Below are 19,677 nucleotides of genomic sequence, written 5' to 3'. Positions count from 1 at the left end.
TCACTATTAACATTTTCATCACCTTCAAAATTTTCTAATGCCTCTTTTGTAATCCCATGGAACCCTACAACTCTGTCTGCCTGCATCTACTGATCTGTTTTCTGTCACTAAACATTAATTTGCATTTTATAGTATTTTATATTAGTGGAATAACACAATATTGCTCTTTTTGTCAGGTTTCTTTGACTCAGCACAATTATTTTGATTTTATTCCATGTTGTATATTTCAATAGTTCCTTCCTTTATTCCTGAGTACTATTCCATTGCATGTCTATACAACAATATACCCCAGGAGTGGAGAAACTTTTTGTGTTGGAAGGCTGCATTAATTTAGCTGTAATCAAATAAGGCCACATTCAAGAAACTTTAATTAGATATACTTAAAAATGTACATTATTTTATAAAAATCTAACTACTATGTACTCAATTTCAAAAACAAAACCTATTTGTTAATTTTAACTAACCTTTTAATGAGTTTGTTGGGTCTGCTTTTTGTTGGAAAGCATTTGAATATTTGGTTGCAGCATGGAGGTCCACAGTTTCAGCTGATCCTCTAGATGGGTATCGGTCATTTGTGATCTTAAGGGCATCTTGATTTGAGTGAGGTAGGAGAATGTAGATTCACAGCAATAAGTGGTTGAAAAGCAAGAAAGCATTTTTTGGGCATGTTGCTGAAGGCATGGGTATTCTACTGCATTTTTCCGTACTTCAATTGGATCTTTCTTAGCATCGATGACTTTAAAATGCCATCTACTGAGAGCTCAATCAATTCCATCTGTAGTTCTTTAGGTGCCTTAGTGATATCAACTAGGTGAGGCTGAAATGCTAATTTGAATGTGATGTCATGATTCTCAAAGTCAGTGAACCTTTTATTGTAGCCCCCAATTTGCATATATGATCCTGCTCATGAATGACCTTTGCTAACTGGGGAAAATGTTAATCTGAAATTTCCTTTTGAAGCAGTGTTTTGAAAAAAGATAGCTTTTTTTGAAATGGTTGGATTTCTTGCCACATATCATATAGAGACTTAGTTTTACCTTGCAAAGAAATATTCAAGTTGTTTTGATTTGACATGATATCACACAGAAATGCTGCATTCCTATAGAAATCTTCTTTCAGTAATTCATAATGCTGATTCTAGTCTTCATAAAATTTAACTATCTGTTCTCACAGAGATAAAATTTTGGTTAACTCCTGTCCCTGCAATAGCCAATGCACTTTTAAATGATATGGCAAATCCACACTGAATATCTCATCATTCAACTTTAGCATGTTACGAAACTGATGATGCTGTGTTACATATGCACAAGTATAGTTAACAATACTTACAACTTGTTGCAAAGTGTCACTTAAAGTAGTAGCTTTAGCATAGAGATTTTGCTCACGCAAGGTACAATGAAATGATTTCTTTTTTTTTTTTTTTTGAGACAGAGTCTCACTCTGTTGCCCAGGCTAGAGTGAGTGCCGTGGCGTCAGCCTAGCTCACAGCAACCTCAAACTCCTGGGCTCAAGCGATCCTACTGCCTCAGCCTCCAGAGTAGCTGGGACTACAGGCATGCGCCACCATGCCCGGCTAGTTTTTTCTACCTATATTTAGCTGTGTATATAATTTCTTTCTGTTTTTAGTAGAGATGGGGTCTCGCTCTTGCTCAGGCTGGTCTCGAACTCCTGAGCTCAAACGATCCGCCCACCTCGGCCTCCCAGAGTGCTAGGATTACAGGCGTGAGCCACCGTGCCCGGCCTGAAATGATTTCTTGTCATGTTTTCTTATCATTGAAGGTGCACTGTCTGTACATACACTCACTAAATTTACCAAATTTAGTCTAACTTTACAACACTTACTTTGAAAGTTGTTGAAGATATCTATTCTCTGTGTTCTGCTCCCAAGAGTGCCCAAAGTGAGTAACTCTTTGTAGCAAAGAAATCTCCTGTTATGAGCCAAATGAAGTATAAAACCTGCACCAAGTCAGTAGTATCAATTGATTAATCTAAAGTGATTGAATAATATATATTTTCCTTTTGAAGTATTGCATGGAGTTGTTCTGTTGATGGTGAATTCATGCTGCTGATCAGTTACGGTTCTCCTTGAAAGAAGCAGTTGTTTGTACTTTGAAATATTATCAGGGTCTAAGCATCCTACCACTTCAACAATGCATTCTTTCACAATTTCTACATCACTGAATGGCTTCCCTGTTTCCCGAGTATATAGGCTACTTTATAAATTGCTTCAGTGGCATTATTTCCAGGTCCTATTGCTGCTTGAAAGAATTGTCTTTGCTTTTCATCTTCTAATTTCTGCAATACAACCTTTCATGTCTCTCCCTCCAATTTAAAATATCTGTGGTCCTTATGAGTGTTATAATGCTGATGAGTATTGAATTTCTTTAATGTTGATATTGCAGTATCACAAAGCAAGAAAATCATCTTATCTTTAGCAGAAACAAGATAATATTGCAATTCCCAATCCTTATTAAAATTTTTTTTTTTTTTTTAGCATTCTCTTTGTTTTCTTTGACATGATGGGCTATTAAGCAGACAGAATTAAAAAATATTGTCAGGCTGTGCAACTATTCACAAATTCCACTTCAAACACAAAACAGTGCACCGTTGTCAAAAGCTGATAACAGACTGGCATACTCAACTCCCATAAACTCTCACCAACCAGCCTCGTATGGTAGCGGTGCCAGTCAGGCAGGGGAAGTTAGAACTAAATCCTGAGTGTAGCAGCTGTCAGTTTAGTCCTTATTACTTACTAATGTTCTAATTGTGCTGGTCAATCTGGGAGGATTATTTCATTGAAACTTATTTTATTCTTTGGTATTTTAAGTATATCCATTTTAGATATCAAATAAAAAATAAAGGAACAAACAAAAATGTATTAATAAAAATAAAAGGATTCATTCTGTAAAATTTGGATTCAGTCAAAAGGCTGCACCTAAGGGCCTTAAGGCCACATGTTCCCCACCCCTGACTTACTCATTCACCTGTTGAATGTCCATTTGGGTTGTTTATACCTTTTTGGCTTTTACAAATGATCCTGTTTGAACATTTTGTACACATATTTTTATGTATTTAGTATTTATGCCTTCATTTTTTTTTTTTTTTTGGTAAATACAAGGGAGTGAAATGGCTGAATTGTATAGTATGTGTATGTTTAACTATCTTGCTAACTACCAAACTGCTTCCAACAATGAAAGACAATGGCCATTCCAACCATAGCCAAACTCTTGTATCATTTTACATTCCTACTGGCAGTGTATGAGAGTTGCAGCTGCTGTACATCCTCACCAATACTTGGTATGGTTAGTCTTTTTAATTTTAGCCATCCTAGTGGGTGTGTACTGGTATCTCAGTGTGGTTTTCTATTAATTTTAGTAATGACTAGTGATGTTGACTATCTTTTTATGTGATTTTCCAGCCATGTATCTTTGCTGGTGAAATGTATGTTCAAATCTCTTGCCCATCAGATTTTTTTCTCAGTATTACTGAGACTGAGAGATGAGTTCTCAATATATTCTAGATATATGTAAGTCTTTTGTTGGATATATGTTTAGAAATATTTCAGTTTGTGGCTTGCCTTTTCATTTTCGTAGCAGTATCTTTATTAAATTAAAGGCCTACATGTAGGAAAAAAAAGGAAACCTTCATATGGCCACAGTTCACATGAAAGACTTGGGAGTTTTAGTTGACCAGGGTCTTAATATGAGGTAAGGGTGTGATGCTGCTAATAAACTCAGGCTTCATTTTAAAGATAATGAGAAGTCATACTTTTATAGTAAATTTATAGAATTATTTTTAATTGTGGGGCTAGATGTCAAATGGAATATTGTCAAACTTAAATGCATTCAGAGGAAGTAGATTAGGAAAAACTGAAGGAACATGGTATGGTCTAGAAATAAAAGGACTAAATGGAGATAAAAGGTTTCACAAATTTGAAGGCCTTCCAGAGTAATAGAAGAATAAAGAGCATAGGACTTGTATTTAGAGAGCTATGGATTAAAATCCTGACTACTCTGCTCAATAGCTGTATATTAGGCATAATACTCTAAGGCTAAGTTTTCACGCTGGTAACACTAATAGTACATATTAAGTACTAAATGTTATTATTCCTAAGCTCACTATTATAACTAATATTGATGTCAAGAATCATTTATTACATGATAACTTTTAGTGATTCATAGGATGACTGGGATATCTGTTATGCTAAGGTCTCCTGAACAAAAATGGTACTTTATTTGGAAGGTGCATCAGTGTATTAGTTATCTAATTATGTAAGAAATGACCCCAAATCAAGCAGATTAAAATAATAGATATTTATTATCTCATAATTTCTGTTGGGGTTCAGGAATTTAGGAGCAGCTTACCTGGCTCAGGGTCTCTCACGAGGTTGCAGTCACTATGTCAGCCAGAACTGCAGTCAATGTAAAAGACTGACTGTGGAGAGAAAGCTCAAGTTGTTGGGCTTGCTGTTAGTGGGAGGCCTCGGTTTCTCACCATATAGCTTTTCATTTTTGGGGGCGGAGGGGCACAGGGTCTTGCTCTGCTGCCCCAGCTGGAGTGCAATGGCATTGTCATAGCTCAGGCTCCTGCCTCAGGCTCCCAAGTAGCTGGGACTACAGGCTCACACCACCACACCTGGCTAATTTTTCTATTTTTTGTAGAGATGGGGGTCTCGCTCTTGCTCAGGCTGGTCTCGAACCCCTGGGCTCAAGCAATCCTCCCACTTCAGCCTCCCAGAATGGTAGGATTACAGGCATGAGCCACCACGCCTGGCCCATGTGGCTTTTCATAGTGCAGCATGAGTATTCTTATAACATGGCAGCTGGCTTCTCCCAGAGTGAATAATCCAAGTGAAAGAACAAGGAGGAAGTCACAAAGCCTTTTATGTCTTAATTTCAGAAGTTACAATATTGTCACTTCTGCCACATTGTATTTGTTTGAAGTAAGTCACCACAACCACCCATACCTAAAGGGAGGAGAATTAGGCTCCACCTTTTGAAAGAGACATTATCAAAGAATTTGTGGATATATTTTAAAAACACAGCCACCAACCAGGAAACTCATGCAGAGATTTTAAAGATGTTTCTGATGTTGCTGACTTAGGAAAGAAGTATTCAGCCTTTGTCTCCCTAACCAGGCAGTTGGATCTAGATTTCCCTTAACCTTTCATCACACCAAAGCTATTTCCCCCATTTTCTTCCTAAAATACTGAGTTCATCCCAGGTAAAGAAATAATTCAACGATTTTTCATAAAATTCTGACATCATGGAGATCTCTCCAGATTTTCCCTGTAAAAGGAAGCCACTGGGTTCCCAAAAATCCATTGGGCTTTTACCTTAAGTGTTTTGGTCAATCAAGATAAGAATCTTAACTCATGTTATTCTGCTAGCTTAGTCTTAATCTTCCTGTTACATGAAGAATATTTCTCCTGCCAATCTGACCTATTGTATTTGTTTCCTATGGCTGCTACAACAAATTATTACAAACTGGGTGGCTTAAACAATAGAAGTTTATTCTTTCACAGTTCTGAAGGTCCTACGTCCAAAATCAAAGTGTCAGCAGGGCCTTATTCCCTCTGGAAGATCTAGGGGAGAATATGTTTTTGTTTCGTCCAGCTTCTGGTGGATCTTGGCATTCCTTGACTTTTAGCTGTATTACTCCTTCATGGTTGTGTCACCTCCTCCTGTGTTATCTTCCTTTGCCTTGCTCTTATAAGGACACTTGTCTTTAGATTTAGGACCCACCAGGAAAATTCAGGATAATGCTCCTCTTAAAATTCTTAATCACAGGCTGGGTGTGGTGGATCACATACTTTGCCCTATAAAGTAATATTCAGTCTTTTACCATATAAGGCAATATTCATAGGTTCTGGGGATTAGGATGTGGCCATGTCTTTTTGGGGGCCACCAGTCAGCCCACTGTACCTTGTATCTATTCATTAGACTGGCGAAATAGGAGAATAAAAAGATCCTTAAGATAGCCCCTACTCTTATGACTATAACTTTTGTTTCTTAAAAGTTACTGTAAATAATTAAGATAATCAAATGCCTATAAATGTCTTCTTGGAAAAAGTGGAACTTACAATTTTTCAAAGTGTGATGTAAAGTTGATAAATATTGATGTAGTTAATTTTTTTTTTTAGACAGGGTCTTGCTCTGTTGTCCAGGGTAGAGTGCAGCAGTGTCATCATAGCTTACTGCAACCTTAAATTCCTGGGCTCAAGTGATCCTCCCACCTCAGCCTCACAAAATGCTAGGATTAGAGGCATGAGTCACTGTACCCTGCCTAGTTGATTAATTTTTTATCAAGTATTTTGTACATATATAAAAACACAGGCCAGGCAGGGTGGCTCACACTCGTAATTGTAGCACTTTGGGAGGCTGATGTGCAAGGATTGTTTGAACCCAGGAGTTGGAGACCAGACTGGGCAATATAGCAAGACCCTGTCTCTAAAAAAAAAATTGTGTTTTTAAAATAAATTTTTGTAGAGACAGGGTCCCATTTTGTCACCCAGGCTGGAGAGCAGTGGCATCATCATAGCTCATTGCAGCCTTGAACTCTTGGACTCAAGCGATCCTCCTGCCTCAGCCTCCCTAGTAGCTGAGACTACAGATTCGTGCCACCAGAGACAGCTAAGTTTTGTTTTTTAGTGGAGATGAGGTCTCACTCTTGCTCAAGCTAGTCTGAAACTCCTGGCCTCAGGCAATCCTCCTGCCTTGGTCTCCTAAAGTGCTAGGATTACAGGCATGAGCTACTGTACCTGGTCTGAATATGCCACAGTTTAGTTAACCATTTTCCTGTTGACATTTCAATTGTTTTCACTATTTTACTAACACAGGCTGAGTATTCCTAATCTGAAAATCCAAAATGCTCCAAAATCTGAAGCTTTTTGAGCACCAACATGATGTTCAAAGGAAATGTTCACTGGAGGATTTTGGATTTGCAGATTAGGGATGCTTAAGTGGTAAGAATAATACAAATATTCCAAAATCTGAAAAAACCTGACATTTGAAATACCTCTGGTCCCAAGCAATTTGAATACAGATACTCAGCCTTTACAAACAATGCTACGAAATACTGGTAAATATGTCTCCTTGTGCACATATGCAAGAGTTTTTATATACTTATATGTGGACTTGTTGGGTCACAGGGGATATGTATCTTCAACTCTGCTAGATATTACTAAATTCCTCTCTACTGTGGCATTCTTACTAACAATACACTAGTTCCTATAATTTTATTCATTGACAATAGACATTAAAAATGTCAACTTGATGGGTATGAATCTGGAAAACTTAGTTGCTCTATTGATTGCAGTATTTAATGGTTTTCCCTTTCTGTTTCTTTTTTTCTGTCTCAAAAAGGGAGAAATGAAGTCAGAAGGCTTGGGTTGATTGGCTATGACCATAGGAAGTTCACTTAACCTTTTTATGTCTGGGCTTCCTCATCTTGCCATATGGTTTGTTACAGATGTAACCTGATATAACATGTAAAGTATATTTAATGAGTAACTCAGTGATTGTCTAGATAAGTGTATTTTAAAACTTAATTAAACAATGATCATTTCATGAGTAAATCAAGTTACAATTTTAATGTTTCTGAAGAAAGTTGAATTAAGTTTAGCTCCTGTCTATTTATCTACCTATGAATTATTTAAAATAATGCTGCTAGCTGTGACAGATAAACCCCCAAATCTCAGTAACTTTAAGAGTAGTTTATTTCCCAATCATGTAAAATCCTAGTAGATGTTACTAATTAGCAGTTTGCATTTTACTAGGCCTCCTAGTTTTTGCCCTTGAAGTCCTCTGCATCCTATTTATTGAGCTGGGGAAGAAGACTAAAGCTATCATGTAGAAGGCTTTTAGGAGCCAGGCCTGTGCCTATATCATTTCTGTATGCATTTCAGGTGGTCAGAACTCATTACTTGACAAGACTTGACAGCCTGAATAATAATCTAGCCATGTGTATATGAGGAAAAGGGAAGCAGATTTCCTGAATAATTGTTACAGTCAATTACTGTCATAACCTATTAAGTACCACATAATATGTGAGGCACTGGGGATACAAGTCCCTGTATTTGAAGATCCCATACATACACTACACATAATAGAAAACTAAATTAAAAAAAAGGAGTCCTTCTCTACCTTTCTCAATCTTTTAAACAACACTCAAGTATCTAAAAACTTCACCTGAGACTTTCAGTTTCCAGTCTGGCACATAGGAGCTTAGTAGATGCCTCTCTATCCTAACAAGTAGCAAGCTGAACAAACCGAAAAATCAACAACTCTTCTTAGATCTGTTAGAGAAGTGAGGTCACAGGGCAAACCACTGTTCCCAAAATTGGAGAGACAGACTAGAGAGTACAGAGAATCACAACTTACTAGAGCAGAAACCTCCCCTGGAACCAGTTCTAGGAAAACCTAAACTGTAATCCACAAACTGCTTGAGGCTCAGTATTGACCAGTCTGACAGTTAAAAACTCCAGGAGGATCGTTTGACACTAGGAGTTTGAGGTTGTAGTGCACTATAATCACACCTGTGAATAGTCACTGCACTCCAACCTGGGCAACAGAGGACCTCTACCAAGTCCTTTCAGTGAATATGGGAGAAAAATCCCTCATGTGCTTCTGGCAAGGGAAGAGGAAGAGGAACCATTTTGAAATACACCATAGCATTCAATTTTTTTTTAACAAGGTCTGCCCTCAGGAGAAACTATATCACCAGAGCCTAACCTGCTGTGTGTGTGTGTGTATGTGTGTGTGTTTTTTAAATTTTAAATCAGAGCCCAACTGACCTGAGGGAATGGAAATACCCAACTCTAGCCCATTCTAGCTATCCTGTTGACCTAAGTCAGGGGGAAAAAAACAAGAAGCACTGGTGAAATTCACAGTCCAGAGGTACAGGCTCATCAAAAGACCAAGACCTAATCATAGAGCTATAGAATGCTTCGCCTGCCCTCACACCTTACCGCCACATTACTAAAGGCCTATTTACTACAGCTCATTTTACCTAGTACATCAAGTGCACCGTTCAACAAAAAATTACAAGGCATACTAAAAGGCAACACATACAGTTTGAGGAAGCTAAACAAGCATCAAAACCAGAGTCAGATGTGCCAGGAATGTTGGAATTATCAGACCAGGAATTTTAAAAAACTGATTAATATGCTAAGGACTTTAATGGAAAAGGTAGACAACATGCAAGAACAGCAGGATAATGTAAGCAGAAAGATGGAAATAAAGAATCAAAAAGAAATGCTAAAGATCAAAAACAACCATTAACAGAAATGAAGAAACTGAATAGTTAATAACCTTCTAAAACAGAAAACACTATGCCTAGATGGATTCACTGGTGAATAATACCAAACATTTATGGACGATATTAGAAAATATTATACCAATCCTCTACAATCTTTCAGGAGATAGAAGCAGAAGGAATACTTCCTAACTTATTCTCTGAGGCCAGCGTTATTGTAATACTAAAATCAGATAAAGACATTACAAGAAAACTACAGACCAGTATCACTCATGAACATAGAGCAAAAATCCTCTAGAAATATATTAGCAAATCAAATCCAACAATGTATAAAAAGAATGATAAACCACAACCAAGTAGTATTTAACCCACATATGCAAGACTGGTTCAACATTCAAAAATCAATTAATGTAATCTGTCATAACAGGCTAAATAAAAATCACATGATATCAATAGATACAGAAAAAGCATTTGACAAAATCTAACACCCATTCATAAAAAAACTCTCAGCAAGCTAGCAAGAGAGGAGAACTTCCTCAACTTTGCTAAAGAATATCCCCCCAAAACCTATAACTAACAACATACATAACAGTGACAAACACATTGTAGTGACAACTTGAAGGTTTCCCGCTAAGAACAAGGCCTACCTCTGCAGAACTATTTTTTTTTTTTGTTTTTTTGTTTTTTTTTGAGACAGAGTCTCACTCTGTTGCCTGGGATAGAGTGAGTGCCGTGGCATCAGCCTAGCTCACAGCAACCTCAAACTCCTGGGCTTAAGCAATTCTCCTGCCTCAGCCTCCTGAGTAGCTGGGACTACAGGCATGTGCCACCATGCCCAGCTATTTTTTTCTATATATATATTTTTAGCTGTCCATATAATTTCTTTCTATTTTTAGTAGAGACGGGGGTCTCGCTCATTGTTCAGGCTGGTCTCGAACTCCTGAGCTTAAACAATCCACCCGCCTTGGCCTCCCAGAGTGCTAGGATTATAGGCATGAGCCACCGTGCCCGGCCTAGAACTATTGTCTATATAAGCAACTTGCCTTAAAGTCTTCTTGAGAAACTTAAACAATATTTGTGTGTGTGGGGGTAAAAACCTTACAATAAAAAGACATATAATAGTAGGAGATTTGGGAAAGGCTGCCCATTTGACATTTAAAGAAATGTGAGTAATGAAATATATTAGTGAAAAGGAATTAAATTTATCCAGACTGTAGAACCTGTAGAACACAGGTTGAAAACTACTAATTTCTGATACTTAAAAACAAACTGAAAAACAGTGCCCAGATAATTTTCACAAGCCTGGAATTAGGTTATTATTTTTTGGCTCCAAGAGAAAAATGGCATACTGGAACAAAGAATGTGTAGTATTCCATGCATTATTATTTTGCTTAAACATCTTATTCACATACTACTCCTATATTTGGCCAATTTATCCTAATACATTGTTCTTATTTATTAGATCACCCCGCAATAAAACTAGGAGTTTTTTCTTTCTCTAGAAAAATGACAAGACCTGTAGCTCCTGTTGTAGACCACTGAGAGCTTCTATGCAATTAGTGGAACCAGTTTCTTTATATTAAAACATCTAAGTCATGACTTTAACCTGTTTGTATTTCAAATGCAGATAACTAAAAAAAAATCACTTACTTGGCTAATTTGGCAGGTTTCCTTAGCGCCCAGATTATTTGAGTTACTCATCAAGGCTTTTTGTTTATTCATCAAGGCTGCTCTGAATTAGCAATTAGCTGTTTTGTGTGACGCTTAGTTCATTATTTTCACTAATAGTAAATCTAAACACCGTGGCATCCAAACTTATACCTCTTTTCTACTGCAGTTACTAGAGTTCTTTAAAAAAAATAGTAATTTTGAATTCCAGTGATGAGCTTTAGGTATGAGTGGGAATTTAATAAATATATTAGGAAAGTCTACTTTCAAAATGCAGTGGTAGGTTTTCTTCAGAGGCTACCAAAAATAAGAGAAGGTGGTCAAAAATTAGGCAGCATATTCTATGCTAGCCCTTTAAGCCCAGTGTATATTTTCTGAATTAGATGCTTGCGTTTCTTGACTTTGTTAGCTTACAAGATATTACAAGGAAAGGTAGTATTTTATACAGCTTAATAAAGCCTACAGTGACACTTAAAACTCTAAATGCATTCCTTCTCAGCTATTTTCACTTCGTCTTCAGGACTCTCATTAACGTCTTCATTTTGACATTCCCGCAGCTTTTCTGAAGTCCCACATCAGACGGCAATCAAACAGTTCCCCACAATCTTCACTTTGATCATTCCTCCCCGCCCCGCATCAGCAAACTAGGGAATTCTTTACCATTGCTTTGTGGAAGTAACGCGAGAGCTTGTCTACATGTTTGGTTAAAACCCATCTTTGAAAGTTCTACATCCTATCTCTTCAATTCTCTTCTAGCATCCACCCCACCTTTAGCAAATAAACCTCGACTAAATTTAAATCTGTCTCCCTACCTTTCTCCTCGCTACCTGCGGCCTATTGCTTCTGCTCTCCCCACTGAACCCAAGTTCCTCTTCCCAGTCCATCCATTTCCCAAGAGAAACAATAACTTCTCTTTTTTCAGGGCTTTAAGTACTAGGTCCCGTTTTTTCCTCTGCTTCGGACCTGTGATCCTTCGTACTTCCCCACCCAGGCCGGACCTCCACCTCGGACGCCGCGGGCGTTGCGGCCCCGTCACCTGCAGCAACACTCTCCCTGAAGCGCCACTTCCGGATCTCCGGTGTCTCCACTTTACCGGTCCGCCCCTCTCCCCCAGACATTTCCAAAAGCTTTGACTAGAGGGGTCAGAGCGGGGACGTAGGCTAGCCAAACTCAAGAGTCCTACTTCAAGAGGACCCACTGAGTAGCTTCTCCAGCCTGAGTAATCCGGTCCAGCAGCTGAGGCGAGTGACGAGGGTGGAGGGACAGTTTACTTTGAGCACCGACTGGGGCGCTCCCGGAAGTGGAGCTGTTCTGCAGCTGCGTCGCCGCCGGGGGCGGGTGCCACGGACCGGGAGGTGGAGTGGGCGCCACGGTACTGTTTGGCGTGAGTGTCAGCGGAGGGAGCGCGAGGGGGAGGGGGGTCTGACTTTAGTTCTGATTCTAGCTCTGGTTCTGTGGTGGCAGATCCGGCTGGGTTCCGGGAGGCGAAGGCCTCGCGGGGTGGCTGGGCTGGTGAAGGGCTGCAGCCGCCAAAGGGGATCCGGCTTCACTTCATTCTACCCCTCCTGGAGACCAGCTCTCGGCTGGACACTACCTCTTCCTCCCACCCCTCGTCAGGGGAGGTGAGGGGAGTTGTACAAGTGAGAAAGTCGCAGCTGGAGCGGGTAGTCCGCTTGAGTTTTCTCTGCTTATGGAGGCAAGCTGCCGCTTTGGTATGGTCTGCTGCTTTTCGGCCTGAGAAATAACTTTTGCCTTCGCTGCACCGTCGACTCAAGTAGTTCTAACGTTTCCTCCTTTACCCATTTCAGCTTCTGACTTTGACTCCTCACCTAAAAGATGCTGGAGTCATATGTAACTCCAATTTTAATGAGCTATGTGAATCGCTACATCAAGAATTTAAAACCATCGGATCTACAGCTTTCACTATGGGGTGGAGACGTGGTTCTCAGCAAGCTTGAGTTAAAGTTGGATGTGCTGGAACAGGTAAGATTTATAGCTGTCATTGAAAACATTTTCAGGTTGTTTAGGTGTAATCCGTTGTTTTTTGCGTTTATGCTACAAGTGTAGACTTGAAACATAAAAACATATTTTTTCTGCTAATGTATTTTGGACTACCTTGAAAGTAGGGACTTTATTTTACAGAAATTTTTTTTTAATGGTTTGTTGCTAGTGATGATTTATTAGAATATGATTCCCCAAAGTTGCTTTGACTGACTGGAAAACAATTTCATTGTTCTTGTCAGAATTACTCAGCGTATTTACTCAATTCTCAAGCATTACACATATGCTAATTTATATTGTCAAAATTCTGTAAGAAGGTGGGTAATATTACATTCCCGTTTTACTTTTTAGGCAATGGAAGGGTCTGAAAGACAGCAAGTTCAGATCATAAGGAAAGTTCTGTTTCTCTCATTAATAAAGGTGACATTATCCAGGGCATCTTCAGATTATTGAGTAGACAGATTGAGAATGGCAGTAAAATTGGAAACTTCTTTATTAATCGTTTAAGTTTTATTTCTTTTAACATGAGAATGGTCTGATGCAAATGAACTGTAACTTCAAAGTTTACATATTCATTAATTCACTTAGTACATTTATGCCAAGCAGTTCTGTTAGGCTTGAGAAAGCTCAGAAGAGTAAGAGACTAACGGCTTTTTAGGAGATAAGGGAAGACTAATCTGTTGGTGGTAGTTATCATCAATAATTTTTAGTTATATTCCGCTGCTTCTTTTATTACTAAATAATCTAGAGTTAACACTAAGAAATAATTCTTGGCTCCTTCCCCCTTCTCTAAGGTTAGTTGAGTGTCTTAATATTTTAATTTTATTTTTTTTAATGAGCACAAATCCTAAGTATAACGGCTCAGTTTTTAAATATGTATACACCTGTGCAACTACCATTCAGATCAAGAAATAGAGTATTTTCAGCATGCCAAAAGCTCACCTGTTCCCCTTTTAATCAGTACTCCTCACTCCTGAAAGAGATAAGTACTAGTCCAACTTCTATCAACATAGACAAGTTTCACCTGTTCTTGAACCTTAAGTAAATTGGAATTGCTTGATTTCTTTTTTCCAACATCATGGCTAAGATTAACTCATGTCGTTGGATGAGCAGTAGTTTGTTTTTTGTATTGCCTGTATTAGTCCACTATATAAAAATTCCACAATTTACTTATCTGTTCTCCTATTGATGGACATTTTGGTTGTTCATACTTTTGGCTGTTATGAAGAAAACTGTGAACATTCTTGTAAATGTATTTTGGTGGGCATAAGTATTAATTTCTCTTAGGTGTCTACCTAGGAGGTAGGCATATGTTTAGCTTTAATAGATACTGCCAAATAGTTTTCCAAAGTGGTTATATCAATTATAGTCTCACCAACAATGTATGAGAGTTCCACTTATTTCACATTTTTGATATTATTTCGTATGTTTGTTATTTTAATTTTAGCCTTTTTGGTGGATGTGTATTGATATCTCATTGTAATTTTAATTTGCATTCCCTAATGACTAATGGAGTTGAGCACTTTTTTATATGCTTATTGGCCATTTAGATATCCTCTTTTGTAAAGTCTATAAGTTTTTTGTGTTTTTAAAAAATTGGGTTTCTGTCTTATTGATATGTATGAGTTATTTATGTATATTGGAAATGAGTCCTTTGCCAGATATGTTTTGCAATATCTTCTCTCAGTTTGTGGCTTGTCTTTTTATTCTTAAAGGTGTCCTGATGAACAGAAGTTAATAATTTTATTTATTAATCTTTATCAATTTATCACTCTTTTCCTTTATGGTTAGGGCTTTTCTTGTCTTGTTGAAGAAATCTTTGCTCACTCTAAGGTCATGAAGATATTTTTATGTTTTCTTTTAGGAGTTTTATTGTATTTTCTGACTCATCTCAGTTTTTCTGTATGTATGGTAGAGGTCAAGATTCATTTTTTTCCATCGATATTCATTTGATCTACACTGTTGAACTATTCTTTTCCTACGTAATTGCAGTAAGTCTTTGCTATAAATCAGGTTGCCATATGCATGTGAATTTGTTTCTGAGCTCTTTATGCTGTAATCTATTTGTCTATTCTTGTGTCACTTGATACTATCTTTTATTATAGCTTTTATAATAAGTTGATATAGTGTAATTCCTACAACTTAGTTCTTTTTTCCTTTGAGATTGTCATAACTATTTTAGGTCCTTTGTATTTCTACATTTTAATATCAGTTTATAATTTTTAAAATTAATTTCTAAAAAAAGAAAGCTATTGGGATTACGTGGAATCCATAGATTAATTTGGGAGGAAATAACATATTAAAATATTGAGTTTACACAGTATTGAATTTTTCAATTCATGTGCTGGGCAATTGCTTTCTGTATTTTTAGGTCTTTAATTTCTCTCAGCAATGTTCTGAAATTTGCAGAGAGATTTCACATATATTTCATTAAATTTTATCTCTCTTTATTGATGTTATAAATAGCATTATTTTTAAAGAAAAATCTATTTTCTAATTTGTTACCAGTAGTTAGAAATACAATTGATTTTAGTATATTGACTTTGTATCCATTGGCCCTTCTAACTTGTCTAAAACTTTTTCGTTGGTTCTTTTAGATTGCCTATGTACAATCATGTCATTTGCAAATAATGACGGTTTTACATCTTTCTATTCAATGCTTGTATCTTTTATTTCTTTTTCTTTTATTATTGCACTGGCTTTTATATTAATAAAATGTGGAGTAGACTCATGGGAATAGGCATTCTTTTCCAATTTCAGTAGGAAAATGTTCAATATTTTATCATCAAGTGTGTTGTTAGCTATAAATACCTTTTATTGCGTTAAGGAAATTCTCTCCTATTCCTCGTTTTCTAGCAAGTTTTTGAAATCATGAATGGATGTTGAATTTTATAAAATATTACATTGAATGATTTGATACCTGATTTTTCTCTTATTTTGTTAATGTGGTGAATTACATCAGTTGACTTCTCAAATGTTAAACTAACCGTGCATTCCTGGAATAAATCCCAGTTGGTTATGTTTTTTTTGTTTTTATGTATTGTTGGATTTGATTTGTTACATTTTGTTTAATTTTGTTGCATCTATGCTTATAAGTGATACTGGCCTGTGACTTTCCTTTCTTGTAATGTCCTTATGCCAGTTTTGAATGTCATAGATATGTTGGCTTCATTAAATTATTTGGGACGTATTCCGTCTTTTGATAATCTGTGGACAAGTTTATGTAAGATTGGTATTATTAGTTTCTTTCTTTTTTTGGTGGTAGAATACATATAACATAAAATTTACCATCTTAACCATTTTTAAATGTACAGTTTTGTGGCATTAATTACATTCACATGGTTGTGCAATCATCACTGTCATCTATCTCCAGAATTTTTTTGGCTTCCCAAACTGAAATTCTGTACCTGTTAAGCACTAACTCCCTTTTCTCCCCTTCTCCCAGCCCCTCGTAACCACAATTGTACTTTATGACTCTGAATTTGACTACTCTAGGTACCTCATATAAGTGGAATCAATATTGTCTTTTTGTGACAGGCTTATTTCACTTAGCATAAATTCTTCAAAGTTCATCCATATTGTAGCATGTGACAGAATGTCCTTTTTTTTTTTTTAAGGCTGAATAGTATTCAAGTTTTCAAGCCTCAGAAGTTCTTCCTCACTTTCTGCTGAATTCCATTATCCTCCCTTGGGCCCTCCACTCAAAGTGCAGCATATTTGTTGTTTTGGTCATTTGTGGAGTTGACTGCAGGGTACTTTTTGCCACCTATCTTGATGACCTATCTTTGCCTTTTGATCGAAGTGTTTAATCTGTTCACATCTAATGTTTTTATTCATATGGCTGGATTTACATCTATAATTTTGCTGTTATTTCCCATGTGCCTCATGTCTTTTTCATTCCTCTGAGTCTCCTTTCTTTCCTTCTTTTGTTTTAAGTAGATATTTTCTGGTGTTCTATTTTAATTTCATTGTTGATCTTAAAATTAGTTTTGAGTTATTAGTGATTACTCAAAGGATTGCAGTATGTGTCTGATTTACTACAAACTTCTTGATATTAAGTTAACTTTATTCTATTAAAATAGGGAAACTTTCCCTAATACAGCTCCATTTTCTTTCCCTCTTTGTGCTATTATTGTCACATATATTGTGTCTTTATATGTTATAAGCACAATAGTATAATTTTATCATTAATGTTTTATGCAATATCCTATTAAATGAGAACAAAAAAGCATTTATATTGTCCTTTAATAATTACCTACATAACTACCTTTATTACGCTCTTTGTTTCTTTGTGTGGATTTGTTTTATCATCTGGTGTTACTTTCAGTCTGATGAACTTTTTTTTTTTTTTTTTTTTTGAGACAGAGTCTCACTCTGTTGCCCAGGCTAGAGTGAGTGCCGTGGCGTCAGCCTAGCTCACAGCAACCTCAAACTCCTGGGCTCAAGCGATCCTCCTGTCTCAGCCTCCCGAGTAGCTGGGACTACAGGCATGCACCACCATGCCCAGCTAATTTTTTCTATATATTTTTAGCTGTCCATATAATTTCTTTCTATTTTTAGTAGAGATGGGGTCTCGCTCTTGCTCAGGCTGGTCTCGAACTCCTGAGCTCAAACAATCCGCCCACCTCGGCCTCCCAGAGTGCTAGGATTACAGGCGTGAGCCACCGCGCCCGGCCTGATGAACTTTTTAAAATATTTCTACTAGGAATAGATTATCTTATTCTTTGTTTATTTGAGTATATCTTTAATTTGCCCTCATTGTTGAATGTTAGCTTTGCTGGATGTAAAATTCTTGGTAGATATTTTCTTTGATTAGTTCACTATGTCATCTTACTGCTTTCTTGCCGATATTTTTTATAATGTGAAGTTAGCTGTTAACCTACTTAGAGTTTCCTTATACCTGACAAATTGTTTTTCTGGTTTCAAGATTTTTCTTTTTGTCCCTGGCTTTCACGTTTTCACTATGATGTGTATGGGTGTGCGTTCACTGATTCATTCTTTGCCCAACTCAAATCTTGTATTGAACCAATATAGTGAATTTTTAATTTCATTTATTGTACTTTTCAACTGCAGAATTCCCATTTGGTTCTTTTTTGTATAATAATTTCCATCTTTTTATTGATATTTTCTATTTGATGAATCACTATTATCATATGTTCTTTGATTGTTTAAATATTGTTTCACTTATTTCTGTGAACATATTTAGAATAGATGCTTTGACGTCTTTGTATACTAAGTCTTACATTAACTTAGTAGTTTTAGAGATAGTTTCTTTTTTGAGAGTTTTTATTGACTACTTTTATTTTCATTTAAAAAATTCTTTTTTGTTTAAGAGATGGGGATCTCACTGTGTTACCCAGGCTGGGGCACAGTGGCTATTCACAGGCAAGATCATAATGCCTCAAACTGCCTTCTATCTATTTTTATGCCCCATAGGGATTTCTGTGGGTCTTAGCGTAGTCATTTAGCCAGTGATTGGTTGGAGGTTGTTTAAACCTTCGAGCTAGTAAGCTTCTACTCTTTGGCATTTGATATATACATATACTGGATAATGCTTTCAAAGTGAGGGAATTACAAGTTTGATGTATATATTTTTTTAACTTTCTGTGTTCACAAGGCCTCGTGGTTAACCTGGAGTGAGCAGCTTGCTAGGGCCCTCTCCGTTATGTTCTGAATAAGCACAGCCTTGCACATTCACACAACTTTCCAAACTACCGGGGCTATTATGTGAGATTCTAGGAAGGCCCTGTTCAGCTATCTCATTCTCCAGATCTCTCTTTCTCTTTCTAAAGACAGCCACAGAAGCTGTGACAGATATCTCCTTTTGGGCTGCTCTTCTGTTTGGTTGCTTGCCCTACATAGATGGTGCTGTGACCTCAGGTTAGTCTTCCCTTATTGCCTCTGAAGTCTGTTGTTTTTGACAACTTTGTCATTGCTTTTTGAGGAGAGGATGCCAAGTTCCTCACTTAGCATTCTTGAGTCCTGTCATTCATTCATATATACATATATGTGGTAAGAAACCACATAATATAATATTTAACATCTTAACCACTTTTAAATGTATATTAGTGTTAACTATATGCACATTGCTGTGCAACATATCTCTAGACTTTTTTTTTTTTTTTGCAAAACTGAAACTTTCTATTGAACAACTCTCTTTTTCCCTCTCCCATGAGCCCTTGACAACTACTAATCTTTCTGTTTCTCAGAGTTTGAGAACTCTAGTATCTTGTATAAGTGGAAATATACAGTATTTTTCTGTTTGTGACTGGCTTATTTCACTTAGCATAATGTCCTCCAGGTTCATCCGTGTTGTAATATGTGACAGGAGTTCCTTCTTTATTATGGCTGAATAATATTCCATTGTTTATATATTCCATATTTTGTTTATCCGTTCATCCATTGGTAGACACTGGGGATGCTTCCACATTGTAGCTATTTCGAATAATGCTGCTGTGAACATGAGTGTGCGAGACTATCTCCTCAAGATGCTGTTTTTAATTCTTTTGAATATATACCCAGAAATGGGATTGCTGGATCATCATCATTCTATTTTTAATTTTTTGAGGAACCTCCATACTGTTTTCCATAGCAGTTGCAATTTTTTACATTCCAACTAATAGTATATAAGGATTCCAGTTTCACCATATCCTTGCCAACACTTACTGTTACTTTTTTGATCGTAGCTATCTGTGCAGGTGAGGATGATATCTCATTGTGGTTTTGATTTGCATTTCCCTGATGATTAGTGAT

General features: G+C 36.9%; 1 protein-coding gene across 1 annotated transcript in view; it reads left to right on the top strand.

The window, feature by feature from the left end:
- Positions 1–12,273: 12,273 nt before the first annotated feature.
- The window catches only part of VPS13B (vacuolar protein sorting 13 homolog B), a 754,271-nt gene continuing 746,867 nt past the window's right edge, over positions 12,274–19,677 (top strand). The window contains exons 1-2 of the mRNA XM_069465462.1: positions 12,274–12,307; positions 12,732–12,906. Coding sequence (XP_069321563.1) covers positions 12,760–12,906 — 147 coding nt within the window. The 5' untranslated portion in view covers positions 12,274–12,307; positions 12,732–12,759. The remainder of the gene's footprint in view (positions 12,308–12,731; positions 12,907–19,677) is intronic.

This window comes from Eulemur rufifrons, chromosome 3, assembly GCF_041146395.1.
Source record: "Eulemur rufifrons isolate Redbay chromosome 3, OSU_ERuf_1, whole genome shotgun sequence".
Classification (NCBI taxonomy): Eukaryota; Metazoa; Chordata; class Mammalia; order Primates; family Lemuridae; genus Eulemur; species Eulemur rufifrons.
Note: the sequence above shows the minus strand (reverse complement) of the source record. Positions and strands in the feature narration are given on the sequence as shown.